Source organism: Aythya fuligula, chromosome Z (genome assembly GCF_009819795.1).
Source record: "Aythya fuligula isolate bAytFul2 chromosome Z, bAytFul2.pri, whole genome shotgun sequence".
In the NCBI taxonomy this organism is placed as follows: domain Eukaryota; kingdom Metazoa; phylum Chordata; class Aves; order Anseriformes; family Anatidae; genus Aythya; species Aythya fuligula.
In genome coordinates, this window is record NC_045593.1 from 19,238,070 (window position 1) to 19,264,771 (window position 26,702).

At 40.0% G+C, this 26,702-nt stretch overlaps 1 protein-coding gene across 3 annotated transcripts in view; it reads left to right on the plus strand.

Moving 5' to 3' along the window:
* IL31RA (interleukin 31 receptor A) overlaps nucleotides 1–18,126 on the plus strand; it is a 37,678-nt gene extending 19,552 nt beyond the window's left edge. For all 3 annotated transcript variants that reach the window (XM_032205751.1, XM_032205752.1, XM_032205753.1), the window contains exons 7-16: nucleotides 565–730; nucleotides 2,416–2,498; nucleotides 3,019–3,235; nucleotides 5,859–6,041; nucleotides 7,238–7,339; nucleotides 8,325–8,471; nucleotides 11,002–11,142; nucleotides 12,435–12,528; nucleotides 14,035–14,113; nucleotides 14,903–18,126. In XM_032205751.1, the coding sequence (XP_032061642.1) occupies nucleotides 565–730; nucleotides 2,416–2,498; nucleotides 3,019–3,235; nucleotides 5,859–6,041; nucleotides 7,238–7,339; nucleotides 8,325–8,471; nucleotides 11,002–11,142; nucleotides 12,435–12,528; nucleotides 14,035–14,113; nucleotides 14,903–15,532 (1,842 nt within the window). In that variant the 3' untranslated portion in view covers nucleotides 15,533–18,126. The remainder of the gene's footprint in view (nucleotides 1–564; nucleotides 731–2,415; nucleotides 2,499–3,018; nucleotides 3,236–5,858; nucleotides 6,042–7,237; nucleotides 7,340–8,324; nucleotides 8,472–11,001; nucleotides 11,143–12,434; nucleotides 12,529–14,034; nucleotides 14,114–14,902) is intronic.
* The last annotated feature ends 8,576 nt before the right edge of the window (nucleotides 18,127–26,702 follow it).

The following is a 26,702-nucleotide window of genomic DNA, read 5'->3' on the forward strand; positions in this document are numbered from 1 at the left end:
CATTTTCCATGCTTTTTTTTTTTTGTTGTTGTTGTTGTTTGTTTTGTTTTGTTTTGTTTTGTTTTGTTTTAACTTAGTACCGGAATTTTATATTTTCTAATTTATATCCTGCTGGCTCACAGACTCAGGTGATCACTGCCTCCCCGGGGATGCATCTGCTGTAAGGTGCAGATTACCTGTGGTGATCATTGGCTTTAGCAGTCCTCAGTTACTTCCCAGTTCATAGAATCGTAGAATATGCTGAGTTGGAAGGGACGTCCAAAGATCATCGTGTCCAACCCTTGGCACCACACAGGTCTACCCAAAAATTCAGACCATATGACTAAGTGCACAGTACAAACGCTACAGATCCCTGCTGCTGGGAACTACAGTTATCCAGGACCTCCTGCACCAGCACAGCTGCTCTGCTGTTGCTTGTGAGCTGCACACAGTTCAAGCCACAAGGTCAATCAGCCCAGACCTTTGGCTGAAACTTCTTATTCTGGAATTTTACAAGAAGATGTTATGAAGAAAAATGAAATTAAAAGGAAAAAAAGTGATTTTTGTTCATGCATCTGCTTACAGGAAATTGACAATGTCGCAGTGACTTCTGAAGAGAAAGTAGTATCACTTAATCTCACAGGTCTGTGGGACTCCACAGAGTATTCAGTTGCTGTTCGGTGTATTGGTGTTGAATCAAAATTCTGGAGTGAATGGTGTAGAGAGAAAACAGCAAGCACAGAGGATAAAGGTAGGGTAACTATATTGTGTGCTTTTCTTTGGGTATTCTTTGAGGAATTAGGATTTAATAATAGCAAACAGTATTTTCACCATATTCAATCTATTGAATTTATAATTCTGTTGTTTAAGCAAAACAAGCATGTATTTTATTTAAATATAGAAGAAGGAAAACTGGAAGACAGATAAGGAGAGAAAGAGGTCTGAAAGGTAATTTAAATGCAAAAAATACAAGGCTAAGGAAGAAAATGAGTAAATAGGAAGAGAGGAAGAATTAGGGTGTACATGGAGAACGAACATGTGCAAAGTAGGATAGTAGCAGAAAAACAGTGTAGCAAGTATGTCCAGCAACATGAATCAGAGAAATTAAATTACCAGTTGCAAAACAAGATAATGTGCTTTAACCCTGGTTGGCAGCTAAGCACCACACAGCTGCTTGCCCACTTACCCTTCAGTGGGATACAGAGGAGAATCAGAAAGGTAAAAGCAGGAAAGCTTGTGGCATGAGACAAAGACTAGGTAAAGCAAAAGCTCTGCATGCAGGCAGGCAAAACAAGGAAGTCATTCATGATTTTACATCAACAGGCAGATGTTCTGCAATGTCCAGGACTGCAGAGCTCATAATGTGTAACAGCTTTTGGGGAAGACAATGCCATCACTCCAAATGTTCCCCCTTTCCTTCTTTTCTCCATAGCCTTTATTGCTGAGCACAGTGCCATATGGCAGGGAATATTTCTTTGATCAATTTGGGTCAGCTCTCCTGGCTCTGTTCCCTCCCAGCTTATTGTGCACCCCCAGTCTGCTTGCTGGCAAGGCAGCAAGAGAGAAGTAAAAATGTCCCTGGCTCTGTGTAAGCACTACACAGCATCAAATAAAATGTTGGTGTGTTAGCAATATTATTTTCATTGTAAATGTGAAATACAGCATCATCTGAGCCTTTGTGAAGAAAATTAACTCTATGCCAGTCAAAACCAGGACATAAGACTAGAAAATCATCTCTAAAACTTAACAAAATAAACCAGAAGGAAGCATATGGAAAGAACAAGAAAAATTTCTATGAGAGATGATACATAGGTTTAGAGAGAACTTTTTAATGTCCAAAATCTTAAAAAATAGAGCCTAAATAAGTGACTAGAACATTGATAAATTTGAAATTATTACATAAATCAAGTATTTTTACACACACAATGAACCTTTCTTAGCTCCTCTTTCTAGCACTGTTTACTCCAAAATGAACTGAGCTATTAGAGTCTATCACATATTCTAAGAACAACAACAAAAAAATTTAATTGCTATTTTATGTAATGTTGTCAGTAAATGTACCATAGTTGTCTAAGGAGATAGTACTTCCTCTTTTTTTTTTTCCTTAATCTCAGTAATATGTCTGTCTTTGGTAAAATACAGCAATTAACAACAACAAAAAAAGATGAAATAAATATTCTGTGAGTGTTAAGTGGTAAGTGGTTTCAGAAATCTGAAAAAATATATGTATTTTGAAGAGGGAAGTTGCTAGCTGCATAAAAAGGGAAAAGCTGTACTAGTTAGAGAAAAAAGGCACAACATTAGAAATAGAAGTAAGTTGCTCTTTTTAGTAAGTTGCTCCCAGACTATTTTTGAAATTCTTTGATTATTTTTTTTCCACATTATGCTATCTTTGTAATAATAACAAATTTCAAGATTTTGTTTGTTTTTGAATAGCTCCCTCAGGAAAAGTGGATTTGTGGAGGATAATTGAATCTTCACACCCAGCTGGAAATAGACCTGTACATCTTATGTGGAAGGTATATATGGTTTTAATGAATTGATAATCATATACTGCAGCTGGTGGTTAACTGGAGTGTTTTAGTGTTGTAGGACATATAACCAGTGGGGGGATTTGTTGTCATCAGGAAAAAAACACCTCGCTGAAATAAATCAGAACTGAAAAGCCTTTTAAGAGTTACACTCTTCTATGATCTTGTAACATATCTTCTTAGAATGAAATATAGCGTTCTGAAATGTTTTTCAAAATAACATTAATAACAATCTGGAAATAAAACATGCTAAGTGTTTCCCGGATTGCTGTTCTGAAGTAGTGAGATGTTCTGAGGAATCCATATTGAGAAGCGAAATAATGGACTTTCTTGTAAGTTAGACTATGTCTTCATTCAAACAACGCAGACATTCCACCCATCCCTCCCACCATATCTTTGTAGCATATGTATTTTTAGTTTATAGAGATTCAGTGGTCTTTAATCAAATATATAGTTTTGATAATACAAATAATGCTGTGAAACGCTTATTAATACATTTTTTTAATAGCTACTAGGCAACATTCCACACCCTGGGAGAATTCTAGGCTACAAAATACAGTATTTTCCAGAAAACAATGCTGCGCTTCAGATGACAAAGATCATCACCAATAAGAAAATTGTATTACCTTTAAAAGAAGAGGCATATATAATATCTGTTACTGCCTATAATTCTGCTGGAAGTTCTCCTGCAGCTGTTTTGAGGATTCCATCCACTGATGAAAAACGTAAGATTTCTAAGTATTGTGATAGATTTTTCTCTTTACAAAGAAATTATCTTCTTGATTTCTGTTTAAGTTCTGTTATAGTGGAAGCAAAGTGGTGTTAAGGACTTTTGTCTTAGAACCATATAGAGAGTCGTATGATGTATAAAGATATGTATAGTCCATTACTATTTACTAGAACAATATTATCTCACCGGTTGTCATATTTTCTATCAGATGTTGTGTATCTGATATATTTGATGTATCAGAGTGTGTATTGATCTAATAATCTTATAGACGATTATTGTTTTAACTTTTGTTTTAACTTATCACTGTCAAAATACCAGCATTTGCTGATGTGTTATTAAAATTTGTCACATTACTTTCTGTTTTGTTGGTATGTTTCAATCCTGAATATAAAATTGTATTCTCAGCAAACTATACCTCACCTGTCTACACTGCCATAAAACTGGTTACTCCACTACATCTAATAATGTTATTTAAACAAAGATGTGCTTGATAGAAGTCCATAAGATGCCTTAACGGAAGCAGAGAGAAACATTGTCTTTATTCTTACTTTGTATATATTCCCAAAGTAACCGATTCTGCCCACTGACACGGACATAAAGCTGCACTGCTCTAGCACAGCAGCTTTGTTCTTTGGCTTTTATGCTTAATTCTGATATCTCTGTTATCCTTGTATTGCCACATCTGGCTGCCTACCCATGATCTGGGAGAAAAGTTGCATTTGACACACTGTTGAATCACTTCTATATCAGTTGTTTGTGAAAAAAGTAGAAGTGCCCCTCTGGAATTGCTCAATTAAATTCCAGTCTAATCAGAAAATTGGATATGTAGACGTGATGTCATCTTGTCCTGGCGGTTGCTGACTACCTCTCTATCCGATTTTGTATTCCTCAATAAATGTATCTCTCTCTTTTTTTTTTTTTTCCCCATGCTGTGACATGATTTTTTTAAAAACTACATATATATATATTTATTTATTTATTTATTTATTTATTTATTTATTTATTTATTTATTTATTTATTTACCTTGATGTTGCTAGGTCTTTTCTCCTTCTGCTCTTGGCTTGGACTGGCGTACATGTACGCTTCGTTGGGTTAGAAACTGGCTGGATAGCTGGGCCCAAAGGGTTGTGGTGAATGGAGTCAAGTCCAGTTGGAGGCCAGTCGCTAGTGGCGTCCCCCAGGGCTCGGTGCTGGGGCCGGTCCTCTTTAATATCTTCATCAATGATCTGGATGAGAGGATCGAGTGCACCCTCAGTAAGTTCACAGATGACACCAAGCTATGCGCGTGTGTCGATCTGCTTGAGGGTAGGAAAGCTCTGCAGGAGGATCTGGATAGGCTGCACCGATGGGCTGAGGTCAACTGCATGAAGTTCAACAAGGCCAAGTGCCGGGTCCTGCACCTGGGGCGCAATAACCCCAAGCAGAGCTACAGACTGGGAGAGGAATGGTTGGAGAGCTGCCAGGCAGAGAAGGACCTGGGAGTGATGGTGGATAGTCGGCTGAATATGAGCCAGCAGTGTGCTCAGGTGGCCAAGAAGGCCAATGGCATCCTGGCTTGTATCAGAAACAGTGTGACCAGCAGGGCTAGGGAAGTGATCGTCCCCCTGTACTCAGCTCTGGTGAGGCCGCACCTCGAGTACTGTGTTCAGTTTTGGGCCCCTTGCTACAAGAAGGACATTGAGGTGCTTGAGCGGGTACAGAGAAGGGTGACGAAGCTGGTGAGGGGCCTGGAGAACAAGTCCTACGAGGAGCGGCTGAGGGAGCTGGGCTTGTTCAGCCTGGAGAAGAGGAGGCTCAGGGGCGACCTTATCGCTCTCTATAGGTACCTCAAGGGAGGCTGTAGCGAGGTGGGGGTTGGCCTGTTCTCCCACGTGCCTGGTGACAGGACGAGGGGGAATGGGCTTAAGTTGAGCCAGGGGAGTTTTAGGTTAGATGTTAGGAAGAACTTCTTTACCGAAAGGGTTGTGAGGCACTGGAACAGGCTGCCCAGGGAAGTGGTGGAGTCACCATCCCTGGAAGTCTTCAAAAGACGTTTAGATGTAGAGCTTAGGGATATGGTTTAGTGGGGACTGTTAGCGTTAGGTCAGAGGTTGGACTCGATGATCTTGAGGTCTCTTCCAACCTAGAAATCGTGTGATTCTGTGAATTGCAAATTGCATCTGTTACCTCTATTCTACAGGCTGATGGTTCACTTTTGCTTCACTGTCACTAATTATGCTGCTTACTTGTTTTATTGTTTTCTTCTTGCCTTTTGATGCCCTGATCAAAGCTTGCTTATATGCACTAGCTGCAGCCAACAAACTGTGAAATTTGGATCCCAAAACAGGGACCTGTCATTGATTCTGTACGTGTAAATCTCTATAGGTATCACCACCTCATTTTTTTTTTTTTGCCCCCCTCACCTTCTTTTAATTGTTAAAATTCTTACATGCTTCATTTTAAGGCATTTTGAGTACATTTGATACATGTGAATGTATCTATAAAGTCACTTTTTGTTTAACCTTAGCTAAACATCATACTTTCTAAAGAAGCAACCCCAGGTTGCTTTAACTAAACTGTATTCTTGCTGCAGTTTTTACAAAGATAGAATTGCTGACATTTTCTGTTAAATTTTTAGCTCCTGAGATTATTGAAACAGTAAGGACCTTTACAACAAATGAAGAAATGATTGTGGAATGGATAGCCTCTGAACCAGAAGTAACTGAATATGTCGTTGAGTGGTATGAGGAGCTGGAGACAGATCCTTTCAGTAGATCATGGCAGTATATATCAAATTCTACAAAGTGGAAAGCTAACAAAAGTATGTTCATTTACAAGTTATGATTGTAACAACATACAGATACATAGGCATTTATGTATATTTATTTATAAGTAGACCAGAAAGAACAAAGGGAGATGAGCTTGCAAGCAACTGTTTTAAAAATAACATTTGCATTATTGTTCTGCTTTAAGTCAAATAGATCACATTCATACCTGATTTAACATATGTGCTTAAAGGAGCAAAGGGAACAAGATACCTAACGTTAACAGGAATTGAGCATCTGCATTCATATCACCCACATCTGAATGTCTCCCCCTTTATCCTGATCTGGAACATCATACTGTAAATTGTATCACATTATGCACAAAATGTAATATTATTGAGATTTGAAAGATTGTATAAAATTTAATATTAAAGGTTTTGAACTCATGCAGCTTTCCTCAGACCATTAAAAAAAATAACAACCTTATTTCATGCTTTATTGAAATTCCACCAGTAATTTAATAGCATTTTTAACTCTCAGATTTTCACAAAACGTGCAAGATGGTGTTTGTTTCCATGTTAGATTAGGATACAGGTTTCATGTTTAAGCAATTTGGTAGGTTGGTGGCCTAGCATGAAATTTGCACTGTCTATTATAACAGAAAAATCTGAATTCAAGGGAGAAGTTTGTGTCTTCACATGTTTTAGAGAATAAGAAACCTACAAGAGAATTTCAGAGAGAATTTTTCATTAAAATAAGCAAATGGAGTGACTGATCAACTTGGCATGTTATATATAATCATACAATCTTTCCTGTCCCTGGAGATGTTCAAGGTCAGGTTGGATGGGGCTTTGAGCAACCTGATCTAGTGGGAGATGTCGCTGCCTGTGGTGGAGGGGGGTTGGAACTGAGTGCTCTTTAAGGTCCCCTCCAACCCTGGCCATTCTATGATTCTATGATATGTAATCACATTTGTGTTAGGACCTAAAGCATTCCTCAGAGGTTTCAGTGGCCTTATAATGCACTGATAAAGAGGCGAGGAACTGCTCACCATTTTCTAGCAGGGGCTGACTTTTTTTTTTTTTTAATTGATAAACTCTGAATAGTAATGATCTGGCTGTGTATGTAGTTTCCATGAAAAATCAGTGTGCAGAGTACATGTTATAAGTACAAAGGCAAAACTGTAAGCCGTATTATATCTATATGTTTTATGCGGAGAACTGTGAAAGTACTCTTTCATTTTTTTTTTCAGAAATCTTTAAACCATTTGTATGCTATAACATGTCAGTGTATCCTCTTTATGGCAATAAAGTAGCAGCTCCATATTCCATACAAACTTATGTTCAAGAAAAAGGTACGTATTTCATGATGTTGTGAAAGGTATGCTGTAGTCTGTCTGTTAGGTTGTATTTTCTTTGATAAATTAGGTACTGGCATTATTGAAGGACAGAAGCAGATGCTGAGGAAGGTTCAGGTACAGCTCTGCTTGAAAGTCATCCATTGGTTGCAATGCGTCTGTAGGGTATACAACACACTTGGAAAGAGTATAGCTAAAAAGACATTTTATTTTATTTTATTTTATTTTATTTTATTTTATTTTATTTTATTTTATTTTATTTTATTTATTTTATTTTATTTTATTTAACTGGCATCTCTTAAATGCTGCAGCTGCATTTAGATATATAAGTACACTTGATTTTAATGATGCAGTTGACTGAGCTAGTTGTGCACCTAATAAAAGAGAGATTCTACTCACAGAATAAAATTAATAGTTTGAAAAGCTTGCTTTTTGTCCCATTGTATAATATTAGAGAATATGTGCTGTCCTGGATATAAAAAATGGTAAGGACCCATGAAGTTTATGGTTGAACAGAAACTGTAAATGAAATAGCATTTCAGAGGCAGGAAGGGAATATTTCTTTGTAGAAGTTTCATGTGACTGCAGTGATATTTACAGGCAGCTGCAAGAATCTAATTTACTGACAATTTTAAGATTTTAGGTGAAAATTTTAATGTCTGTGCCTTTAGATCTGTGTAAATGTGCACACACGTTTCACAGTATATTATTGTTAGTTACTTGAAGAGGTAACAGACTGTTGTTTGATAGAATAATACTAGCACAACTTGGTTTTGAATGCTTTCCTGGTCATAGTGAGCTGTGACAGTATTAAAAGTTGACAGAATGGGAAAGAGGATAAAAGTTTGGGTCTATGTCAGAGCACTAATAAGACAGTTACTTGTACATTTGCTTTCTTAATATTCCTGGTATGTGTGAGGTAACATATGGATAATGCTGTGACATGTAGACAGTTTTTCTAATTTATGATGCTTCTGTGCAGAGCCATCAGAAGGTCCTGTGGCTGATACAGATGTTCTAGGCAAAAATGAAGTTGTAATAAAATGGGAGGAGATTTCAAAAGATAAAAGAAATGGCTTTATCACTAACTATACAATATTTTATAAACCTGAAGGTGGAAAAGAGTTGAGTAAGTATACATTAAACATCAAAGATTACAACAGGGCTATGACAATTTGCTGTCTGATTATAATAATTATTTTTGTAGCTATTAGCATACTTTGTTATTATGTATTTGTTACATAAATATGTCTGAAAATACTGTTACTAAAATTTGGCTTACATAAAGGACTGATAGTTTTAGCTGAGATGTTGGAGAATTCTAGTGAACAGTCCTTGCTTTAATATTGCATGTTTATTCTTGCTTGGTTTCTTTATCTGTTTTGAATTTATTTTGTACAACACAGCTTTCTGTTAGTGAATCTTAATAGTGAATCCCTTCTGCATCTTTGATGGGATCCAGATCTGCTGAATCTTCAGTTGTTAAACTTAGTGTGTGACAGCATTGCCATTCCTCTTCTTTTTCCTCGACTTGGATGGCAGCTCATATATGAGAGACTTTTTACAACCTGTTCTCCATAATGTTAAAAAATAAAATAAAGTTTATGCCAAATTAGAAAGTATTATTTGCCAGATATTTGTAGTTTTCCACTTTTACATAAGTATTAGTCTCTTTCCTTCTTCAGATCTCTCTGTCAAGACACACATTTGGAGCCAGTTGAAAAAAATTGTAGTAGAGACAGATGAATTAATCTGCGGTTAGAATAAATTGGCAAAGCATAGATTCTGTGCCAATTCAAGAATTTGAAGCACTTGAGGGTTCAGTAAGTTTATAAGTTCCATGTTTGTCCTTGGAAGGATGCCTTTCCCAAGTCCTGAACTTCTAGAACAGTATGGTAGAAATTTACTGGTAGAATTATTTTCACAGTGGATTCAAAATAAAAACAAAGTAGCAAACAATAGCCAAAAAGCAAAAACAATCTTCCAGGAAATAATTTCTATGGACATAGTTTTTTAGATTAATTCCTTCAGATGAGCTTAATGTTTTGTGTTTGATATTGCTTTCCTGCTCTGTAGGCTGGTAGCATACCTTTTTAATAATCGCCTATATCAAAAATAGCATCCATGCAAAGTGTCAATAACCAGTATAATCCTATCTATTCAGAACATCTAGCATGAATCTCAGCAGAATCTTTTGTGAGACATGTTTCAGTGATCTAAATTTCTTCTTCCTGAATAGTTTATCAAGAGTACTGTTGGATCATTCAATGCCTTATAAGTTGTTCTTTTTCCTTCTTTGTTTTAGACATCACTGTTAGCAGAAACCTAACATCTTTCTTTAAACAATCTCAAATTTACAGATCTTGACATGTCTTCAGTTGCTTCTGGATAACCAGTTCAGAGCCAGGGCAAGAATATTTTTGGTAATTTGTAAGTTAGAAAGATGAAGCTATGACAATTTATGTCAGATTTAGTCTTCTACTTCCTTGCCGTGTTAGTTCCTGAATGTGTTAATGCTGAATGTTTTGTGCAGGGTCATCCTTAAGACATGCAGCCTCAAACAAAGCAAAATTTGTAAAGCATTGCAAAGCTTCTCACATGAAACACTGTGCCCATTTTAGGACATCGGATTAGTTTCTTAAGGAAAATATTACTAAATAGCAACTCATGGGAGTTAGTCTTAAAAGGCAAAACCCAACTGTACTGTCGTTTTTTGAGGCTTCCTTGATATCACATCTTTTTGTCACATCTAAGAGAGAACTTTGAGTTTGCGCAAAGGTGATTTCATTGATGGCCTTTTAACTCCAGAATTGTACTTTTCAAACCTTGATTTAAGAAAAACTTTGCTCAATCTCAGGGTATGTTGCAGTGTATCTATTTCCTGAGCATTTCTTGGCTGAGCTAAATGGTGATGTATTAGCTTTGATTTCATTTATCAGAAAATCCTTTAATTTCATAATACACAAACATGTTCTTAATTCTGTTGGCAGACGTAAAATGTTACGATATACATGTATGTCCTGCTTAGAAAAAGTTAAAGTAAAACATATCATACCAATTCCAGGAATGGACAGGGTATTCGAAACACTGAGTTCTATTCAGAAAAGCATTTGGAAACTGGAAAAATTGTGTTGCTTTTGGCTAACTTCCTCTAATTTTATTGGAGTGATACTGCAGTGCTGGTAGGCTGCATCCTTTTGGATGATCAATGAACTAAAAATATAGTTAAATTTTATGAGCTGCAGAAACACAAATTTCACCAACTGTTTTCAATTTCTTTTTGAGTTTAGGTTCCACAGGTTGTAGAAATAAATTTCAGAAGCCAGTGGTGTTTCTTTTTTTGGTGTTTTTTTTTTTTTTTTTTTTTTTTCTTATGATAAAATACTTTAAAATGTTTTAAATTTAGCAAATAATTAATGTGATTATTTTTAAAAGTAATTACATAGCGGTTTGTTTTTTGCTCCAAACAGTTAAGTAACATCAACAAGCATTGTTTGATAACAAGCATTCTGCCACAGTGACTGATAGGGTCACTTTGCCAAGTTGTTCAGTCATCTTTAAAAACACTCTGTGTAACATCTTTGTAAAAGATGATAAATAAGTGTACAGTTCTGATATAACACTATCTTATTTTTTTTTTAAATCTTTTCCTAAAAAAGATGAAACGGTGAACTCTGATGTTCTGCACCACAGACTGAAGTCCTTACAGGCTAATACACAATATACTGTCTATATCATGGCAAGCAATAGAGCTGGTGGAACCAGTGGAGAGCAAAAAACCTTCAAGACTTTGAAATTCAGTAAGTAATATTCCAGGTTTGTTACTGTTATTTTGAAAAGGAGTTTTGAAGTAGGAAATACAAGATTACAAGATTTCTTTGTTTAGGCATCTGTAAGAGTTATTTTTATCTATTTATTCTTTTTAATGGGTGTTAAGACAAGGAAGATTGACCAACACTTGCTGAATTTAATTCAATCTCATTGAACATCTTTACAGACTAAAACCTCAGGATAAGAGATCAAAATGCCAATTCTTTTTGCTGTCAGTAAAACCATGGAATACTGTGGATCTTTGGGGGATCATCGTATTCTTTGTGTGCCATCAGTTATGGGATAGAGCACCTTACAGTTTTTCAAAAAGCAGATGTTTTTGAGTTACTAGAATTAGAATAGCTGTGCATTGAGCCAGATTTTTAGTGTGGAGATTGGTGTGACGATTGTGTGCTGGTACTTCAGACACTTCCTCTTTCCTGCTTCTGAAAGAATGTTTTCCATATTTATTAATATTCACAGTGTTGGCTGAACTGATTTATGTAAAAGTACAGGAGCTAAACAGGTCCTTGAACAGGTCATGAGACATGAAGCTAATTCCTTTTATTTTTTTTTTTTTTTCAGCCTGTAAATTCATCTTCTAGTTTGCCATTCAGAAGCAACATAGGTTAGGCTGTGCTGAGTTTTGGTCTCTATTGCTATCAGGACCTATGTTGGGAGGTACTTGGAAGCAAGGTTGGCAATTGGAACAGTCTGTTTCAGTCATGAGAGTTAACTGTATTTTATTTATATTTAAAGCCTACCTCTGGCATTAAATTTAAAATCTATTTTGTACTAACAGGTAGAAGTGGCACTGTACAGCAGTTTTAGGTGACTCTAAAAAAACTGCCCAGAGAGGTATTAGACTTTGATAATCAAAGATTGGTTTGGTACTAACATGGACACTAGACAACCTGATTCTAAGTTGGATATGGTGAACTGCATATGTCCCCTCCCATCTGATTTATTGTGTGATTCAATTAAATTAAGTAAATTTTAAAATCTGATACATCTGTTCCTGAGATATTTTGAGAAGTTCCAGGATAGGCCGCTTTTCTGGCTTAGTAACTATGACTTGTTGGATGCAAAATACTCATCTTTTGACACTTTGTACGAGTGTGGCAGTATTCTGAGTAACTTTAACTAGTTTTGGCAAAACTTTTAAAATGGTGCTAATTAGGTGGTTGATGTTGAAAATCAGCTGTCTTAATGGAATACATAAAGAAATTATAAACATCTTTTTTTTTTTTTTTTTTTTTTTTTTTTTTTTTTTTCTCTAAAGATAAAGAAGACATTATTTTCATTGCTATACCCGTTGGATTAAGCATGTTCTTTCTGTTAGGCCTTTGGATAACATGCATTTTGAAAAAACACGTGTGAGTACATTTTTCATCTTCTGAAACTGAATTTAGTCTTTAAGTGTAAAAAGCCCATTTTAAAATTTATTTTCTAAATGCTTCTGGGCTGGGTTTCAAACCAATGTCAAATTAGAAAATAGTGCTAATGGAGTAACAACTGAAAAAGCCTAAATATCTTGTAATTGTAGTTAATGTGCTATAGTCCAAAAATAAATATTAATTTTAGAAAGTGCAGTAGATGGGGAAAATAAAGGATAAATTGATTTACTTGTTATCTGTATCAGTTTATAGCAGATGTTACATGCTAGTTGCAATTCTGTGGTCAATCAGGTGAGGGGAGTGCAGTTTAAGTCAGATACTGAAATAATAATGCCAAAAAAAGCTGACAGAAATCTTCCTATACTTTCTTAATATATCTGCAAATACACCACTAGAGCATGTTTCATGTAACCTGTATTGCTTAGTTACACTAAGATTACTTTCATTACTTCGTGACTGTAAAGGAGTCATTAAGAAACTAAAAATTTCATCATGTGAAGCATTTGGATGATTGATCCATGAGTTTGCATCCATTATCTGTGTATGAAATGTAATGCTTTCATCTACTGTTACAGATGTCCCCTGCCAGATTTTAAATTGCTCTCTTGGAGCGTGGGGACACTGCAAGATCCCAAAGATAGCTGTGATGATTTGTTAAGGTTAAAAATATGCTTTTATGTAGCATGACGAATGACTGGGTTGTTGGGCTGAAGCTTAATCATAAGCTTAATAATCTTAAATATTTGGGGAGGTTCTTAGCTATGAAAACTGATAAGTTGATATGTAAGTATAGTTGATGTGATGTGTCATTTCCAACAGTTTTCCGTCTTCATCTGTATTGTATATTCTGATTTTTCGTAAAAGTAGGAAATGATGCTTTGATCCTGGAGAATACTTTGAGATGTACTTTAGTGTTAATATTCTTATGTGGATTGAACTGCAATGTAAAAAGTCAAACGATGACCAGGTTTTCATTTGCTTATTAAACGTAATATGAATGATTCATTTTGTTTCCTGTTTACTACTCCATCAGAGTAGTAAAAAGTGAAGCTACAGCTTCATCTATTGTGTTTTATCTGCTGATGAAATAAGAACTAAGTGTAAATTTAGTGTGGTGTAATGTTAGGAACATTTTCACTAGAACAAAGGTAGCTTTTCACTGAGGAGCTACCAGAAACATGATCACAGCAGCTTTTACATACAGCCTTTTTCTGGCATACTATTATTTAAACTACCACATGTTCAGAAAGTTGACTATGCATTAACAAATCTTCTGCAATGTCTCTGTAGAACAAGATTTTTACTTGACATCTTTTCTAATAAAAATTGATGTGAGGGAAAATGATTTTAATGAAAAGTACTGTGTTAGTATAAGAAAAATTTCCTTTGTGAAAGTTTGGTATTTTGACCTCTTTGATTTTTATTCCTTTAGTTTTTAATAATCTATTTTTCATCAGTTGAATAAACATTATTTCTCAATATTAGGTTTAAAAAGGTTTGCTGGCCTGATATACCCAACCCTGCAGAGAGCGTTGCTGTGGAATGGCCTCTTGATGCCTCCATGGTAATAGCTGACATTTTATTTATTAAAGAAGGGATCAAAGGGACGGAAGACAACTCCTTCTCTAACATTAATTTTATGACTAACTGAAAGAAAAAGAGTATTTGATTTCATTCTTTTAAGTATTATAAAATGCTCTTAGTTATATTTCAAACAAGTAGAAGGATGCATCTTTATAAAGTATAGTAATTTAATTCTTACTTACATGATAACAAGAAATAATGTTTTGGAATTATGAAGTTATTGGTGTCCACGGCTCATAAAATACAGCCAATTTTTCACAGGTTATTGAGTCTATTGACTCAAATCACCACATCTGGATATTTCCTCCCTTCTCCACAAAAAAAAGTCTAGTACAAGAAATAATCAGATTTGGTAATCCTGAGGTATACAGTTGTACTAACATTTACATGTTTTTAATTTATTGATATTTATGCTTGTTGAAGTTCTCATGATTATTTGAATGGAGTTGATCAGGACTCTGTAGAAAGCATAATCTGTGGAGAATGGGATTTAAAATTTTGTCTGTAAAAGGGTTATTTAGAGTGGAAAAAATGGAAATAGTTCAGGTTCCATGATATGAAAGTGTTTAACAAATGGATAGAACAACAATGTAATTTTTAATACTCATTTAAATATAACTGCATCACAGCTGAAATGCACACTAACTCTTTATTAATATACTTTTAGTTTTAAAAGTTAAACAGATCAAGTGCAAATATATATTAAAAGATCTTCTGATACATTATCTGTCTTTATGTAACTTTCAAATTCATCTCTTTGCACTGACAGAATAATTCGTTTTTGAAGGGAGTGACATACGAGGATAAAACCTTAGGCCTGGAGGACTTAAATGTTTTGGAAGATTGCTTTCCTGAAGAAGATCATGAAGGATTATTGCTAATGAACTGTGAAAACCATGTTTCTGAGTGTACTGATACTAATGCAACAGCCGTACAAAATATCTCAGAACACAAAATAACTCTGTTAAATGGAGAAAAAAAGATACAGTATAATGAAGAACATGAAGTTGCTAAATGCCTTTCACCATCTATGCCTTATGTAATTACTGGTGAAGATTTCAGAAGTCAAATGCATTCAGCTTTGATACCAGCCAAGAAAATCCAACCCATAGAAATGCTGGAAGATGATTTACGTGAAACCCAACAGATTTCAGTTAAAAATGAAGAAAGTGATAATGAAGAAGTGTTAAAGCTGGAAGATTTCAGTGAAAAAACATTGTTCAACCCATACCTTAGAAATTCTGTTAAAACGAGGGAATTTCTGATTTCTGAGAACTTGACAGAACCTAGTGAGAATGAACCCAAGAAGCAGCCAACTGTTTTACCTGCTTTTCAACAAAATGCTGTAGGACAATCCTATGTAACACTGGACATGGTTGGTCTGGCCACAGCTCATTAGCAAGAGAAAACTTCCCGTGTACAAGCCCATCTTGGCAGTGCTGCTTTTACATATTCGTATATGCTAACCTGGACGATCATGGTTCCTTTGGATGAAATTACCCCATTTCTTTGAACAGCTGTGAAGTTATCGGTGCACTGTGTTTATACCTGCTGAGGTTTTAGTGTTGTGGTGTTTTTTTATTTTTATTTTTTAACCATGTAGATGTGTCAGTAGTGAGGCAAAGGAGGTAAGGTATCTTCTTTTCTTAGTTCTTAATTTTGATTTCCACTGTGACAACATCCAGCAGTGCAAATTGCTCACTGATTTCCCCCCAGGCAACCAGTTGCAATGACTGAGCACTGTTAGGGCAATGTGCACAAACTTGAGGGGAGCCAGTATTTGCCAAATACTTCCTTAAGTTACATGAAGTAGAACTGCTTTACTATTTTTATCCTCCCCCCACCTTGTTTTTTATCTGGTTTTATGTGTAGCGTTCCTCCTGTTCTGCAAGTAGTTGGCAGACTTCAGTAATCATCCTTCTGCATCCTGAACACTGAATCAGCAGTTTGGCTCATAGTTTCCATGTCTTTAATGAGGGGATATGTTGTGTATACGCTATTGATTTATCAGCATTTTGGGAAATACAGGGTTATGTTGGCTTGCTGCCTTCCCTTTCTCTTGCTTTTAATCACACTCCGTATTTTGTGCTACTTCTGTTTCCTGCTTATTCACCACTTTTTTTTTTTTTTAATTTAATTTAATTTTTATTTTTTTACTGTTTACTGCAAGATATCTTCTTATCTTCTTGTTACTATGCCCTTAATTTCTCCTGTTTTAAAACTGTTTTCCTCAGCTGGAGTTTTGGAATTTCAATCTGGAAAAGAAAGCTAAGTATTGCATCTTCTGTTAGAATAAGCACTGAATTTATATCTAGGAAAGTCTTTTTCTGAGAGGTAGTGGAAAAAACACCAAATCTACCGGATAAACATAAATATCCTCTGATAACTGATTTAGGATTAGAGATTTCTACAAGCAGGCTGTAACTTCCGTCTTTTGTTTTATGATTCTGAGAGGTCAAAACCACTTACAGTTTTGATCGTATATAGGCAGCAAAACTATTAGGCAGAAAACTCCAAGTTATTTGTTTTCAGTAGGAAAGAGACTATTGCTGTAAAATTCTTACTAAAATATTTTATTATATTATAGGTAAAAAAGAAAAGATGGAGTCAACTATAAATAAAAAGTGTTTAAAAGGTGTTTGGTGTGACATTTGTGGCAAATGTGGTCACTCGAAGACTTTAAACTGTTTTGGAAGTATTTAAAGGCTTGACATTATCACTCTTGTGCATAATTATGGACTTCTTCAGGGGAGAAAAAGAACAGGAGTAGTGGGGACGGAAAAAGGAGACAAAGAAGAGTAGGCATAGAAAGCCTTCCCTGTGTAGGAAGAGGAGTGGGAGGCTTATGCCCAGCAAATTGTTAGTAGGTGTATCTTCTTTACTTACTGGATTTTTAGCTAAATTAAACATTCTGTGTTTTGTTAGTAGAGTTACTACTATTTACCTCCACAGTGTTTAAAATTCTCTGAATAGAAATCCCACAAACTTACATAGATTAACCTAAGGGACAAAATTAGCACATTCCATAACCATATGGAATATAGAATCCATATTTCTGTGTTCCTCATGTCCTTTAAAATCCCCTAAATAGGGGAAAAAAAAAAAAAAAAGTGCACTGGTAATTAATGCAGGGGAGAGAAGGAGTCTTTCTTCCTCCAGTTAGCACTCCTGTTTGGTGCCTGCTCCTCCACAGGTGATGTGATTGCTGCTGAACAGCTGCTGTAGGCATTGAGCAAGTGGTCCGTCCCAGATAATGCTGTTAAGATTGTGTTTTTCTTACCACTATGTGTATTTCATTACAAATAACATACTATCTTTTACTATTCCTGAAAAATGAATTTATTATGAATAGATTTCTCTTTTTGAGATAGCTGATAACCTCTTAAGGTAGATGTTTCAACTTGTGTTCACAAGTGAGGACACAAGTGTGTTCACAAGTTGTTCAGAAGCATTTCATTGCTAGTCCGTGTTTGATATCTCCTGCAGCAGAGGTAAATGCTTACATGCAAGAGAGCCCTAATAAGAGCACAGTATATGTGAGGGGCTCACAGCTGCTTTTCCTGGCTCAGCAAATGAGTTCATGTCACCCTTGCACAGTCATTTCAACAATTTCCTGCTTTCTTTCTTTTCTCCATTTATTGCACAGGTCTGCCATTTGACTCCATGCTTGTATGTAGCTTTAAGATTTAACACTGTAAGATGCACTCCAGTTATAATCCACCCTGCTGATGTTAGTTACTCCTCAGGGCAGACAGGACTTGAGAATTTAATGCTATTTGAAATTTGATCCTGTTACAGGCTTCTTACAGGGCACAGCTTACCTTAAATTACTTGTGTGGACATTTTAATTCCTCCCCCCTTTTTATCTCCCATTTGAGTTTCAGACCAAGAAGATACATAAATAGAGATCCTGCTTTATATACCTGTCTTTACCATATAGGCTTGTATAAAAAAAACAAAAAACAAAAAACAAACAAACAAAACAACAACAACAACAAAAACAAACAAACAAGCAAACAACAACAACAACAACAACAAACAGAAAAAGAAAAAATTTATTATCAGAACAACAAAATCTAATCTAAATCTCCTCTCTTTCAATTTAAAGCCCCATTGCATTCAATTTAAAGCCACTCCCCATTCCCCTATCACTCCACTCCCTGACAGAGTCCCTCCCCAGCTTTCCTGTAGTCCCCTTTAGGTAGTGGGAGGCTGCTGTAAGGTTTCCCTGGAGCCTTCTCTTCTCCAGGCTGAACAGCCCCAGCTCCCTCAGCCTGTCGTCACAGGAGAGGTGCTCCAGCCCCTTGATCATCCTCATGGCCCTCCTCTGGAGTTGCTCTAGTGGGTCTATGTCCATCTGGTGTCTGTGTGTTTACTGTACTTGCTGCTCTGCTGTTAGATTGACACTGGTATGTGCCTTGGCTTGAGCCCCCGATGCTGGAGGGAGGAGGAGGAAGACTCTGCCTAGTTCAAGGCTGTCTCCCCTTTCTCTGTCAGCACATCTGCATTTCCTGTACGGGAAGGTGGCTGGCTCCTTCCCCTCCCATCTGAGTGCTAACCAACACTTCAGCAGCACAGATATCAAGAAGCTTGAGGCACAGGCGGGCTCAAGTCCCGAGCTCAGTGATAATACAGACGTTATCTTCCAGTGCCTCCATCGCGCAGATTATTACTGTGGGTGGTAACAAGATAATGACTTTAAATGCTTGGTGACTGCAGCTGTGATAGGCAACTGGCATGGTTCAGCTGAGCAGATCTTTGCAAACAAAGATCCTAGGGCCGCAGTGTTTAGCTGTATTTTGTATGTTTCAAAATGACGGGGAGGAACATGTGTTAGAGGTCCTGCTGTCTGCAGCCTCGTGCACAAACCATGGTGCATGCAATGTGCTGTGTTCATGAGAGCGAGGTTTCAGCTGGTAGTTTTTGCAGTTACCAAATGTGGTCAGAAATTGCCAGTATCAACAAGAAAAGATAACGAGCCAACTCTGATGCTCTATTTCAGAGAAAGCTCAGATTTTCATTTTGAAATCTCTCTCAGTGGATTTGTGTAAGAGGGCTTTGTTTTGACAGCCATGGGGTTTCAGGTATTAGAGGTAGCATTTTAACTTTGCCAGCCAAGATGTCAAAACACAAAACAGCGAAGATTCAACAGCTCAATGTGTGGGAGGTTGTTTATGTAACAAGCAATGCAATTCTGAATCTCAGTGATCACACACACGATGCAGTGTTTTAGAAACAAATGCCACGCTCCTTATTACAAGACGTAAGCTGAGAATTTGTATTCAATGGCTCTATGCTTTGGTAGGACCTATTCTGAAATATTCAGGTAAGATACTCTGCCAAATGTTACTTGGAAATAACACACAGAGTTTATATAACACGTACATGATTTGTGTCTGTGTAAAATTGATCTTTAACATGCTGAATCCACTGTGAAGAGAGTCGAAGTCTCATTTTGGTTCTCTGTGTCAATGTTTGTGATGTTCATAGCAGGAGGCAGGGCACATCCTCAGTGTAGGCAAGCCTTGAGCCCACAGGTATATGGACTTAGTCTAAATTCAAGTAGTTGCTAATAGCAATGCCTTTTGCCTCCTGGCAAGGGAGAAGTAAAGAAGTAAAGGAAGAAATAAGTTCTTGTGTTGTGTTTGTCTTACGGCAATTCATCATTTATCAGAAAATGTGCTACCCTCATATAAATAGAGCATGTCCAAAGCAATTGTTTGTCTAAAATATTGTCCTGTATACAGAGGATGACATTTGTAAATGGAGCAAACACTAAGCATACTTTTTGTAATACTAGCTGTTCTTAATCATAATGTTTACTGAGTGTATTTATTACAAAATGCAAACTCTACCCTTTCTGAGTATGTGTTGTGCATCCCAGTTGGATAATTTAGGATTAAGGCTCTGAACAAAATCTTTGTAATCTTTTTTGTCTTTGTAATCCTTTCTGTCTTTGTAATCCTTTCATTCACATTTCTTCACAGTTTTGCTACTTAAGAGAATTTTTTTTTAGTGTTTGACAAAATACTGAATTATTCTAGTGAACTTTTGTCCCTTGGATTACTTTGTCTGGTCTTTTCATGGGCTTTCTTATGATTATTTAGCTTGCTGTCCTTTCCAAGATAAAATAATCATTCCTACTACCACCTCACTATTTAATTCAAATTATACTTTTGTCTAGTTCTTTTGGAAATCAGAACAGGAAAATGAAGAATCACAATCCAGAAGTTGTCACAAATGTGTGACCAAATGTTCTTCCATGGAATCACTATTTTTTTTTTTTTAGTGGAGTATCAGAAGATGAACTGAAACAGATGTGTACAGCATGATTTGTTCTCTAAATTTATTTAAAGGAGGACTCACTTGAAAAGTAAGTACAGACGGATTATTTCATGCTGCCCATCCCTTTTCTAGTGCTGTTCACTTTCTTCAGCTCTTAAAAAGACAGCACATTTCTAGAAAAGGAGAAGGGGAACCCAGCTTCTAAAGTAGTTTTTGTAAGCTTGCCTGACACACTGGCACTCCCAGGCCCAGGCTGTGCAGAGCCCAGCAGCAGCAGCAGATGATGATGATGATGATGATGATGATGATTCCCCCTGGGTGGGCAGTGGGGTGGGCATTGGGTTCCACACCCCTCACCCGCTGCGGGACAGGACAGGGTGTGTAGGGTGACGCACAGGGACCGAGCTTCCTGTAACCCCCCTGAGCTTGTGGCGAGCTCGTGTGTCCCACCCCAAGCAGGCAAAGGACCTGCCGTGATCCGGCGTTTTGTGCTTCCAAAGAGCCCTTTCAACACTGGTGAGTCACAGAGCCATGGGGACAATGCTTTCAAGTCTGAACTTATGCCACCAGTGTTTTATGTACAGTTTTGTTTCTCGTGCATTGCTTAGCCACAAGCTGATGAACTTCAAATACTTTATCACTGCTTTTATATAAAAGCCAGCTTTTTTATCTAGATTGCAGTGTCTGACTCAACAGAACTGCAGTTTTGAAGTGAGCATGCATTTCTCAGAAAAGCAGCCTTATTTAGATTTCTTGGGTCTGTCACTGCTGTCCTCAGATTGCCGTGCTCTCCTAGCCAAGGATAAGAGCTGCAGGAATTTCTCCATTATGTTAGGAATGGTCCAGTGGAGTTTGATGAAGAAATACGACATACAGAATCACAGAATACCCTGAGCTGGAAGGGACCCAGAAGAATCAAAAATTCCAGCTCATGACCACACACGATTACCTAAAAAATAAACCATATTTCTGAGAGCGTTTTACAAACACTTTTTGATATCCCTGTCTCTGGGGACACTAAGTGCCTGTGGGACATGGGGACCTCTGGTGTCCCCCATGCCTCTGTCCCTGGGGACACTGGGATCCGACAGCCTCAAGACCTCAACCCCTGGGAAATGTGGGACCTCCACCTTCCCACCCTCTCATTTTTGGGCAGATATATTGTCTCCTGTTTGGGGATCCATATTGTCCCCATCCCTGGGGGCCCCGGGGCCCCCAATGTCCCCATCCCCAGGTTTCTGCAGGACTGGGGAGCCTGCTCACCTCACTCCCTGGAGAACCAGGGACCCCGATTGCTCTGAGCCTTCCCCATCCCCAGTGTCCCCCCACAATGCTGTCCTTTTCATAACCATGGTCAGATTATGCAGAAGCATTCAGGGACGTCAGAAACGATGAGCATATGATTAAAATCAGGGTAAGTACCCACTTCGGACATAACTGAACCAAACCCAGCATTTCAGCCTGAAGAAAGCTTGAAAGGCTTCCCAAAATGATGCTGTAGTATAGATTTCATCATAATGCAACAAAATCCAAGATGTTTCTTTTTGCCCTTATTTCTACCAAGTGAGCCCAGCACAGCTCTGGAACGAATACTTTCATTGGTGTCTGCTAAGTCTGGACATGGTCTCCAGGTTGTATTTCTGTTGCTCCTTTTACCTCAAGCAGCTGATGGTGGGGGGAAGCGGGACAGGAGAGGATTTAGTTTTGCTTTCCTTTTGGATTTTATTTTTTTCTTACCCTTTAGGAGCAGGAATTTATCCTAGAGGCAATACTTCTGTTGTTGCAACCTTTTTTCTATTTAAAAAGTATGTTTAAAAAAATTCTTTGGACACGGGAAGAATTAAACAGCAGGGGACAGTGTCTTTGTTTTTAATGTAAAGCTAATTATGTGCCTGGCATGCTCCCCAGAAACTTGTCCATCCAGCTGCTTTTGTGGCTTGCTGCCTTTGCTGGCTGCGGCGTTCTCCCATGAGTTTACAGTTCCTCCAAACACAGCCCCTGCTTTTGCTTTGATCTCCAGTGAATTCTTTGCAGCTACATTGCTTGGTTCATGAATAAGCCCTGGATTTTGCTCGTCCTTTGGGAGTACATCCCTTCTCTGCTTTTGCTTTTCTTCTCGGAAGGGCTTAATTGCTTTTACACGTCTGACGGAGGGTGTTGGCTCTTCATGAGCCTAACGAGATTTCACACTGCCTGAGCTGTGAGAGGCAAGAAGTAGGAGTGCAGTGAATAATTTCTGGTGCAAATCGACTCATACAGGTTTAGTTTTTGCTCATTTTCACCTCCAGCACAGGCAGCTAGTTCTCGTCTGGAAGTACAGTCCTTATTAAAGGGAAGGGTGATCCTGGATATAAACTGAGTGCTGTTTGCTCTGACCTGCTGGGGTGTGGAGGAGGGGAGATGCGTGGTCTTTAATGGGAGTGTCCCTGTCCTTTCTTCCCCAGCCATCTTCACCCTCTCCTTGTGCATTCTCATTTCTGTGCCCATGGCAGGGCCCTGTCCCCCTCGCTCCTGCATGGCCCCCTCTCCCTGCTGCTGGGGAGTGAGTGAAACCTGTGCCATGTGTGTGCCTGCAGGTGATGTGCAACACGTTTTGTCTGGGGGGCAGCAAAGTCCAGGCATGAATATAAAAGATAGAACCACTGAACATCCTAAGCTGGGAGAGACCCATAAGGATCACTGAGCCCAAGTCCTGGCTCCACACAGGACCACCCAAAAATCAGACTATGTGTCTGAGAGCGTTGTCCAAATGCACCTTGAACGCCAGCAGCTCAGTGCCATGCCTGCTGCCCTGGGCAGCCTGTCCCAGTGCCCGACCACCCTCTGGGTGCAGACCCTTTCCCTAACCCCCAGCCTGACCCTCCCCTGTCCCAGCTCCATGCCGTTCCCTCGGGTCCTGTCACTGTCCCCAGAGAGCAGAGCTCAGCGCCTGCCCCTCTGCTCCCCTCGTGAGGGAGCTGCAGGCCGCCATGACGCCTCCTCTCAGAGGTGCAATGAATTACATTCTAGGGCGCTTTTCTCAAAATAATGACTGCTTTACGGTCCCAGAGAGCTATTATCTTTTTGTTAAGAAAGGGTATTTCTGTAGGTGGTGAGACTATAATTTACAGGAAAGACAGCTTCACCTGTCTCTTGTTGTCAGCCCATTTTCCCAAGAAACCTCTGCCTGCATTGCCCCATCACACAGAAAAGCTGCCCGTCCTTCCCTGGGCCATGCACCGATTGTCACTGCTGTGTTGATCCTGCTGCCTCACGGTGCACTACCTCACCCTCCCACACTGCATCCTGCCGCTGCCCTGTGCCTGCGTGGCCACAGTTTGCCTCAGAATACCATCCCCAACCAGCAAGAGCTGGAAAATGCTTCCACTGCCTCTTTGCTGTGAATAATTTAAGCCCCCCTGTGAAGGTGTGCAGGCCGTGCTGGCCCCGCAGGGACAGGAGCGTGGCATGGGATGGGAGCAGCTGTGCTTGCCGTGGGCAGCCATGTTGTGCTGCCATGGCCTCAGGTAGGCTGCGGGTTGCCTCGGCTCTCGCTTGCCGTCATTTTGCCCTCACCGCCGAGGTTTGCTCTCGTGGTGATGGATTTCTTCGTCAGTGGCATGGCCGAGCGCAGCTCTTTGGGCAGAGACGCTCGTGGCATGAGGTACTTCTGCCTGCTCCAGCCCTTGCGGATGGGTCTCGGTTTCCTGCCTTTAAAGGAGTTTGTGCTGTGGCAGTGTTGGTTTATTTGTGGTGTTTCTATTTCTATTTTTATTTATTCTCCACGTGTTGCACATTGACAGAGTCTGATCTTTTTTCCTACAATGTCTACAGGCTAATTTTAAAGAGTGATTTTGAGTATTTTTCATGCTAATGCAATGAATCAATTTGCTTTCATGTACAGACATCTACCTACTCCAGTAGCAAGGGATTATTCTGTTTTCTCAAAAGAGTAATAGCCTAATTACAAACTCGTATTCTGAAATGACATTAATTTATATAAATGCATAGAAAGAAGAAACTCTCTGACAGAAATATTGCAACCTATGAGTACTGCTGTTTATAAAAGAAGACATCCAGCAAAAAGATGAGCAGAAGATCACCTTGAATTAGGAAACCAAAAATCCGTACATCAGGTCTTGCAGGAGTTAGACCAGCCCTCATAAACCTCTGCTAACACCTGGCCTATTCGCAAGTGACTTTGCACAGCTGCGTCTTAGGGTCAGGACTCTCGCTGCAGCAGCTGGTGCTGTCTCGCAGCGTGGCACAAAACCTCCTGAAGATTTTTCAGGGCAGGAAATGCCACGGGGGGCCCTGTGCATCACCAAATGTGCAGGAACAGTGGCCAGAGACAGTGTTTCCCCCTGGGCTGAGGCCAGGAGGAGGAAGAGGAAGCAGGCAGGGAGGCAGGGGTGTGGGTCTGGCACAGGGGAGGAGGCAGCAGGCTCATGGCCAGCCCTGCCCGGCACCAGGCTGGGAACAGGGCCCAGGTCACGGCACTTGGCCCTGCGGCTTTCGCCTGCCTGGCTTTGTGGTTCTTTTTTTTTTCTTGGAAGAGACCCCGCCTGGGGGAGGAGGTGGGGGACTCCCCGAGGTGACAAAACCAGGCCAGGCGCTGCGGAGACGCCAAGGGAAAAGTGTGTCTGGCTCGGAGTGCACAATGGGATGTCCTGGGCTTTGTGGGTGAGGAGCAGGGAGAGGGACGGGGGCAGCCCCATCTCCTGAGTGGCCCCCAGAAGCTGATGGAGTTTGGGGGAGGTGGGGCAGAGCTTGGATGTCGCAGGGCACCCTGTGGCTGCTTGGTCTCGCTGTAGGTCAAATCCGTCCTCCCCACTGCTGCTTCCCCATGGGGCAGCCTGGAGCCCCCCACAGGGATTTTGGGGCTCATGATCCAGAATAAACAGCAGCTGGAGTACGTTTTGGGGCTTGTTACAGACCTCCCCACACCCCAGAAAAGAAACAGCACCCTCGTCTCATCCAAAACCTGGTCCTGCGGTGGTGAAGGAGAGAAGATGCACGCACAGGGAGGGAGGTGGTCCCTGTGGCTCTTCTGTGATAAATTTCCTTAAAACGGGAAAAAGCTGCATCCGTTCAAGCAGGAAGAGTCTTGCTGCCCAAGTCTGGATCAGAACCAGTCACTGAGAGTTCTGTTTGTTCCCAAAGTACTTGCGTGGGAATGCGTATGGGTAACAAACAGGGGTCAGTGGTAATTACGGTCCTGGATGCTGCAGTGCCGTGATTCAGGCCGGAGCAATGCATGAGAACAGCTTCCTATTAGCAACCCCTTGTGTTCGTCAGCACGCAGGGACAGGGAGGCAGGGCCTGTTGCGTGTGGACGGGCTGTGGCGTGGCCCCGGTGGAAGGGGACGAGTGCCAGAAGGCGCTGAGACACTGACCTGCCCTGCAGCACGCGGGCGCCAAGCCTGCCTGTGGGTCTGGATTTAATGTCGGGTCTGCATTTGATTTCTGCTCCGTATTGCGATGGGACTGCACGACCAGGCTCAGCTCTTCTTCTGACAGCGGGAGAGGGAGGAGAAGAGCCAAGGGGTGTTGCTAAACCCTCAGAAAAGAATTACCCAAAAAAAAAAAAAAAAAAAAAAAAAAGGCACAAGTAAGGCGAGCTGTGGGTAGGGCTGGAGCAGCTGCATGCGATGTGCTGCTGCCGCCTCCCGGCGTGGCCGAATGCTCCCGTGGGTGCTGAAGCCGGGCTGGGGCCAGGCAGAGCTGCTTGGCCCAAGGCTGAGAGCAGGAGTGTGGCCGGCTCTGCTCTTCGCTCCCTGCCTCCCCTTGGGCTCTGCCTGCTGCCTCCTTCCCCCTCTCCCTCCCTCCATGGCCACAGCAGGGTGGATTTGGCTGGTGCTTGCTGTTCTCCTTCACATGTAGCTTCTTGCGTTGCAGGAGAGGCAGAGCAGCACAGCCCTGCAGGGCTTTGGATGGATATTTCCTTCCGAGATGAGGCGGCGGGTGGGTGGATGGGGCTCCAGCTGCTGTGGCGTGGCTGTGCACCCCCTCGCTCAGCCTCGCCAGGTTTTCCAGCCCCACCAGTCCCTCCTGTCTGGCTGCAGGGTGTGGGGGTGTCAGGCTGAATGAAAGCAGAGCTTCCCCACCCAGGCCGGGCTTTTCCTAGTTTGCGCAGCATCATGGTTTGCGGGGGCCCGAGGGAGATTTTTGGCTCTGCTTGTTGTTTCACGGTAACTGGAGACCAGCGGGGAGGCAGGAATCCCAGGCTGTACCAGGAACAGCACAAACCCCGGGAAAATCAATGTGAGGTGCTCTTTCAGAGCAGTTCAGCTTCACTCTCCTTA